The sequence below is a fragment of the Sinocyclocheilus rhinocerous genome, unplaced genomic scaffold (assembly GCF_001515625.1).
Source record: "Sinocyclocheilus rhinocerous isolate Xijiao unplaced genomic scaffold, SAMN03320098_v1.1 scaffold19, whole genome shotgun sequence".
Taxonomy (NCBI): domain Eukaryota; kingdom Metazoa; phylum Chordata; class Actinopteri; order Cypriniformes; family Cyprinidae; genus Sinocyclocheilus; species Sinocyclocheilus rhinocerous.
Window position 1 is genome coordinate 1119066 of NW_015638975.1, and position 7691 is coordinate 1126756.

The following is a 7691-nucleotide window of genomic DNA, read 5'->3' on the forward strand; positions in this document are numbered from 1 at the left end:
AACTGTTAACAGGTCAATGAGTGATATATATTAAAGAGATAATTCACCCAAATGATGAAACATTTGTTCTGTTCTTTTGCTGACTCTCATGTTGTTCCAAACCTGTAGAACTTTTAGAACTTTCTTTTGTTTGTGGAACACAAAAGATCTTTTGAAAAAAGTCCACACTACAGTTCAATCATACTTTTATTCAGAAAAGATGTAATAAATTGTTCAGAAATGACAGTAATGATTACATTTTTTAATAAACTAAATCTTGAAAGAAGAAAACAGTTGTTTTAAACTGTAAAAAATATTTCACAATATTACTGTTTATACTGTATTTTGAACAGTGACTGTACAATGACAGCCAGTGGGGTCCAATGTTGTTTTGGATCCAATGGCTTTCATTGCATGGAAAAAATAGAAACATTCTTCTAAATATCTTCTTTTGTGTTCTGGGTTTGGAACAACATTTTTGGTCGAGCTATCCCTATAAAACTTCTGAAAATTCTATGATTTCAGTCTGCAGGTGATACTCACACTCAACCCACAGAGCCACCAATTTGTGGAGACGTTCCTCCTTTTCTCAAGGAAGCACCCATGGATTTAAAGCAGCAACCCTCATTAATGCATGAGGTCACTGCGAGTGTTACGGAAACACTCCCTGTTTCACAGGGAAAGAAGCTGAGAACAGGTGATCAGTCTGTCGCATCAACAAAGAGCAGTACACTTGTCACTGAGCCTCAAAACACTCAACCGAGTGAGAAAATCTCCTCAGGTCATATTCCACACATGCTTCAAGGCGGCCAAGTCACTACAGCTAGTTCCTCATTAGGAGATGACACATTAACTAACATGTGTGAGAAGGATAGCAAAGCTGAAAGCCGACTCACCAAAGAGTCTGATAAACTAAAAGGTGAAACAAAACTTGCATCTGTTTCTAAAGGAAAGTCAACGGCAACCTCAAACCATTCCACAAATCAAGTCATTGTCACAGAATTTGTACAATTCCGCACGACAAACTCAGATGTGGTGCAACCACAGACCATGAATGACTCATCAATCTCTAATGTTCAAATGAAAGATAATAAGGCCCAAGAGTGTCAGAGCACTTATCTTGAATCTACAGACAATGTTGCTAAAATGGACATACAGGCACAGTCTAATGTAACCACATCTGAACTACACAAATTAACTAATCACGAGATGCAGAGTTACTCTGCAAAAAAAGCCAATGATCATTCTGGCCCCTCTACATTCCTCTCACAACGTTCAAAGGTTTTACCCACAGAATTTACCATTCCTACAATATATATAACAGATGTGGACAGCACATCTCAAAATAGTACAGAAACAGAACACACTGTAGATGCTGTTGAAACCAGAACTGAAATGAATACAGTAACCTCTAACGTGACAAATAACAACACAATCATGCAAGTAGGTAATATATCTGAATGCACAGACACCACGAATAAGACCACAGCTGTTTTGGAATCTGAAGGTCTGCGTGATGAAAAGCTTGATCTTTCCCTGCATTCACAACCCTCCGAAGTCAACAAGCCTCATCAACAGCCACTAACTCAAGAAAAACTGATTCAAGGACCTGAATCAAGTCATTGCGTCACTGACTTTGTTGCATCAGACTTAATTAGATTGAAAGATGTCACTATGCAACATCACCCTGCTGACAAAAGCATAAAGACCAATGAAGCTGACTTAGCTGAAATTAACCATCTTAAAGAAGCAGATCTTCATCTGAAAACTGATTCAAACTCCTTCATAAAACAATTGAAGTTGGCTGCATTAGACTTTGATAGTTCAAATCTAAGTACTACAGCCAAGATAAATGCTGCACCACATATAAACGCGACAGAAAATATTAAATGTGGTGAGGAAGTAGTTTCTGCAGTGACAGAGCTCACTACCTGTAAGGTAACAATTCCATCGAAGACTACAGACCAGGTCTTCAAGTCTACTGCTGCCCACAGTGAGCTTGCCACCAAGACCGATCAAAAGACTACATTACCCAGGACTAAAACAGAGAAGAGTGAAACAGGAATGACCCTATGTCTTGAAGAAGCAAAAAGAGATTCATATCAGGGGGACAATTTATCTCTGAAGACACAACCTGCATCTCTATTACAATCAGTCAGTAACTCACCATCGAAGACATCATTGGAAACACACTCCCCTCGTCTCACCCGGAGGACTGTCCAGGCTGACCTCTCCAAACCTGCAGGAAATGAGAATGTTAAGCCCAAATCAGCAGAGAAAGACAAAGAAAACCAATTCAAAGGTAAAGACAGCAAGGAATGGACACTGGACCCACAATTCCAGCAGTTACAGTATTTTTAATTAATAATGTAGACAAGTATTTCACAAAAGCTGCTTTTCCAGAAAAGCTATTGCATTTTATGCATTCCCTAGGAATCACACTTATGGCCTTTGCTGTTGCTAGTACCCACTGTTCCCACTGTGTATCTCACCATTATGACTCTTTGTTTCCCCCTTTATCTTCTTTTCTCTCTCCCTCCCTTTCAACTATCTGCAGTCCCACAGGTTATCCGTAAAATCCGACCAGAGGTGTTTGATGCCTCTGGAAATCTGAAACTCTGGTGTCAGTTTTTCAACATAGTAAGTGACTCAACAATAAAATGGTACAAGGATGAAGTGGAAATTGCTGAGATAAAGAGAAGGTACGCACTTCTTTACGTTTTACTGACCTCTAAGTGGTATTCAGCGCCCAATATATTATATTATACCGCAAAATAATATAAAAATCACGTCCTAGCACACAACAACTGCATGTGTTGCGATTCACGACTGTAAATCAAAAGCAAACAGCGTTGTAGTCTGATTTACACTTACTAATGACTCTTACGAGCCAGTTCTTTGTAGTGAATCAGATACATACAGCGCAACCTTCACAGTCCAGTTCACGAACAAATAGCCTTAAGACTCGGGTCTTTTAAGTTGTTCAGATGGGCAAAGTAAATAAATCACAAAGTCCTTCAGAGCGATTACTCAATCAATATGAGTCACATACTAAACTCCATCATATCATTACATTCAGTGTAACATTCAGTCTCGAAATTAAGTACTTTTTTTCTTTTTAAGATTCCTACCTTCCCTACTGAAAAAAACAATAGAAACCATCACAGAAATTGTAATGGTTTTACTGGTTATAATGGGAATTTTACTGCATTTAATGGAAACTGTAATGGACCCTGTTGGCCTCTACTGATAATTGGTTGCCTTCTATTGGTGGCTTGTTAAAACCACTAAATCCTAATGTCCCAAAACACGCTACATGAAGCCATTTTTTAATGGTTTTAATGATTAAAAGTTGATGGTTTGTAATGTTTGTAATGGTATTTTAGTGGGAACCATTAGAGTGTCTGTGATGGTTTCTATTGTTTTTTTTTTCCAGCAGGGTTTAAAGTATCACTACTGACTGTTGGTTTATATGATGATTGGTGGTTCATAAAGCTTGCAATATTATTATGTGTATTATTATAAGCTGAGCATACCTGCTGATGGTATTTTGTTTTGTTGTCTTTTCTAGTGCAGGAGATGAGACTCAAGTGTGCTTGGCTATTATACAGATGTCCAAAAGAGACTGTGGTGTTTACAGATGCACCATTACCAATGAATATGGCAAAGATTTCACAGAGTATCTTCTTAGCGCAGAGTGTAAATCCCCCCCCCCTGTTTTCCATGTTATCTTTCTAATATGTTCCTTTGTGTGAATTGCCCATATGTTATAATTCTCAAACAATTTGTTCTAGAGAATTTGTTCTATTTGTGACAGCATTTTGTGTTGTCTGTTGCATCTGTTGACAGTTCTGTCCAATATATTCCTGCGTGAGGAGCTCCAGGAAGGTAAAAAAATAAATAAATAGCAGCTGTATAGTGCTTTCAGTCTTTTGTTTACCCCTCAGTACCTACATGTAAATCTCTGTGCCTTTTACAATTTCTCTCTCTCTTATATGTAGTTGGGGAGGAGATTGAGATGACTCCTCTGATCTTCAGTAAAGGTCTTGCTGATGCAGGTTGCTGGGGCTCAAAGTTCTACGGCCGTGTCACAACAGAAGAAGCTCAGGTTGGACTGGGATGTGAGCACAAAACCAGACGGCTGAAAGTGATCTACGGATTAGATCCTGTGTTTGAGTCAGGCAGCTCATGTTTTATGAAAGTGCGAAGCCCTATTGCATATGAGAGCAGAGAGGAGACTGTCTTGGCTGAAAGGAATCTTCAAATCACAAAACAGGTGACCGATGTTTCAAGTTCTTTAAATGTCCGGATAAATGTATAACATTTCTCAAAGATAAGTTTTATCGTTTATCCCTCACAATTTGATAGGACTGTAGAATTCAGAACATGGCTAGAGAGTACTTCAAGATCTTTGCTACAGAGACAAGAGTGATAGAGAGCTTTGGTGCAGCACTGGAGTAAGTGAGATTTTTTCACCTACTTAGCTCTGTGCAAAGCACAAGATTTTATTGTAGTTTTATATCAAGGTCAAAGAGCATATGAGAATCCTAGCTGATCCTGTTGTCACTGTGACTGTGTATATTTCCAGGGTAATCCCTCTATACTTCATGTACTTGCCAGCGAGCAGTATTCCTTCTGCAACAGTGGAGGCAGAGCTTAAGGGTGTCTATTTGCGGTATTGTGGAATGGATCGCACCGGGTCACTGGCATTTAATGAGAAGTTAGAAGTGGCACAAAAGTGTTCTTGTCTCCAGCACTGGATCTACCAGTGGACCAATGGAAATGTGCTGTTCTCCAGACTTGAGGGTAAATGAAAAATAAATATATCCAAATCAAATTATTCTGCATGTATTTTTGCACTATTTTTAGTTCAAACGATGACTCTGATTCTATTGTTTTTCTTTCATGTTGCAGGAGTTGATACAATACTGACAAATATCGGAATAGCAGTCAGGTCAAAGGGGTGGGTACCTGTTAGTACTTTTAAAACAATTCATTCAGGCTTTTTGATGGTGATATTCATTCTACTGCATCTAATACTTACACATTGGAATTACACTGCTTTCAAAAGTTTGGGGCCAGTGCCATTTTTTTAAAAGAAAAAATTATATTTAACATAAATGCTGTTCTTTTGAATGTTCTATTTATTAAAGAATCCTGAAAAATGTATGTATCACAGTTTCCATAAATATACTGAGCAACAAAACCGTTGTCAACTGTAATAATAATATGAAATGTTTCTTAAACACCTAGTCAGCTCATTAGAATGACTTCTGAAGGATCATGTGACACTGAAGACTGGAGTAATGATGCTGAAAATTCAGCTTTGCCATCACAAGAATAAATTAAATTTGTTTAAAAATGTTTAAAATCTTAATATTATTTCACAGTATTGCTGTTTTTATGGTAATCTTGCCTTGGTGAGCATAAAGAGACTTTTTTCACAAGAGGTCAAACCCAAACTGAATGGTATTGTATGTTAATTAATTGGTTTAAACATTAAAGAACATTTAAAGTGCTGTAATATTATGCTGTAAATTCAAGATGCATTCATAATGTTTTTTTCTGATGTAGGTATCAGGGGTTTCCTTGTGAGGCTAATCCGAAGGTTTTCGAGCAGTTTCAGATCCAGCATCAATGTAATTACTTCTGTGGTCTCTTAAACCTCAAACCTCTCAAAGCCCCAGAAACACTTCAGACTTCAACCAGACCCAAGGGCTCAAGCAGCCCACTACTACAACGAAAAACAGCACCCAGCTCCTCCAGTCCCCAGACCCCACGCAAGGCCACAAAGAGCCCCAAAGTATCCCGCAAGCTTAACCCACAGACGTCAACCTAACTCAAAATAAAGTAGGCCATATACATAGGGAAAAACTAAAGGAAAAAAAGAGGTCCGTCTATTATTGAATCGAAACGTTGATCACTGATCTGCAGTTAAGATGCAGCTGCACTTACTACCCGAATGTAAGTAAAAACAACTTTTGATAAATGCACCATTTTAAATGAAATATGTAAATCCAGAATCATTACCTAATCTTCTGTTGCAGTGCTCTTTACAGAATCCGTTCTGTAATCCTCAGAGGTTTTTGAAAGTGCATTGTAAAAATGTGTGATAATGTCAAGTGGAGCTGTAGCACTACAAACTTTATATTACCTCTTTGTTAATTTCTAAAGGAAGTACGGTGCTGTTGGATGATTAGCTGTTTGTAAATAGTAATTAAAAATAAGAATTTTGTTCATTATAAATGAGTTTTATTGTGTGAGAGCATATTATTTCCATTTGGTTGTGGATTAACATGCATAATGCATATCTGGAAAGTGTAATTTAAATTATAATATTGAATTTTTCAGAAACACTGCAAGCTATTGAACACTGTCCATTAAAATGTTACATATTCTCAAATTGTTTGTTCCACAGAAGACATTTATATGGGTTTTGCTCAACAAGAAGTGGAGAAAAATGAGAGACTATTTATGGCTGACCTGAGCTTGATACGAGAGGCATAATGGAAACACAGAAACTGATGATAACAGTATTTAAATAATGACATGACTTAAATGTTGAGTTGGCATTTGAAATTTTAATTACATCTGTTGTGTCTTCCAATCTTATCTCAGATATCTCACATTGCATTACTGGGTGAACTAACATGCTGGTGATCAGTCTATAAATTTGCCTTTGGGTTAGATGAAAGGGAAAAGGAAGCCATTCAAAGAGTACATATTAAGTCTTACTTAAAAGGAAAATGTGCTTATTTAATGTCAAATGTTATGTCTCATGAATGAACTCTAGTGCATTTTGACTTTAGGTCACAGAATGTAATTAAGATAATGAAATAATCACGCCAGATTAATTGAATAAATCTGCTCTATTTCACCTTGTTTATGAGACAAGCTTGTTTACAGCTATTATTATTATTTTAGCTCACCGTGACAGTCATGAGGCACATCACAATAGGCTCTAGAACTGACTTTAATGACTTTAACCCTCTGGTGTTGTTCAGTCATTTTAGACAGGAAAACTATTTTTTTTTTTTTTACCTAACCGGAAAGATACGAAACATATATATGAAACAAAATATAAATATTATAAATTATAAATATTATATTAATTATAAATATTTTTTTCCACCAGTTGGCATTCAATGGATTTTAAGTACTTTTGCTTCGTTTTTCACACAAGTACTGCATTAATTGAAAAATAGCATAAAATATGTTTATTTATTTATTTATTTATATATTTTATATATAAATGGTCCATAATTTAGATGATGTGTTACCTCAAAATACATACATACATACATACATACATATGGGTTGTTGACATGACGTGGCATTTTCACTGTCCCACAAGATACAAATAAATATAATTAATATTGTTGTTATTTAAAATGCCGTAAATTGTTAAATATTTCTTTGTCCTACATGGACCTGTTGTTATAAAAGCTGTGGTGCCATTCGATTTTTTTAAAATTTTGAGCCAAATCTCAAAATTGTCCTATGGTGTGACAAAATTGTGACTATGGCGTGAACTTTTATAAATTAAAAAGAAAAGCATAAAAATTTTAATAAATACCTCCGGCATAATTGTACAAGTGTCTATTTGAGTAAATAGCAATAAATTTTTTTCATCCATATATTTCTGAAAGCATAGGAACTTGATACATTTTGTCTCTGAAAACCATGTCCTCTGGTGTGACACCATATACTGA

General features: G+C 36.3%; 1 protein-coding gene across 1 annotated transcript in view; it reads left to right on the plus strand.

The window, feature by feature from the left end:
- alpk3b (alpha-kinase 3b) overlaps positions 1 to 6158 on the plus strand; it is an 11714-nt gene extending 5556 nt beyond the window's left edge. Inside the window, exons 5-13 of the mRNA XM_016565917.1 lie at positions 505 to 2281; positions 2537 to 2681; positions 3551 to 3678; positions 3829 to 3867; positions 3981 to 4255; positions 4348 to 4436; positions 4568 to 4785; positions 4894 to 4942; positions 5554 to 6158. Of these exons, the coding sequence (XP_016421403.1) occupies positions 505 to 2281; positions 2537 to 2681; positions 3551 to 3678; positions 3829 to 3867; positions 3981 to 4255; positions 4348 to 4436; positions 4568 to 4785; positions 4894 to 4942; positions 5554 to 5818 (2985 nt within the window). The 3' untranslated portion in view covers positions 5819 to 6158. The remainder of the gene's footprint in view (positions 1 to 504; positions 2282 to 2536; positions 2682 to 3550; positions 3679 to 3828; positions 3868 to 3980; positions 4256 to 4347; positions 4437 to 4567; positions 4786 to 4893; positions 4943 to 5553) is intronic.
- The last annotated feature ends 1533 nt before the right edge of the window (positions 6159 to 7691 follow it).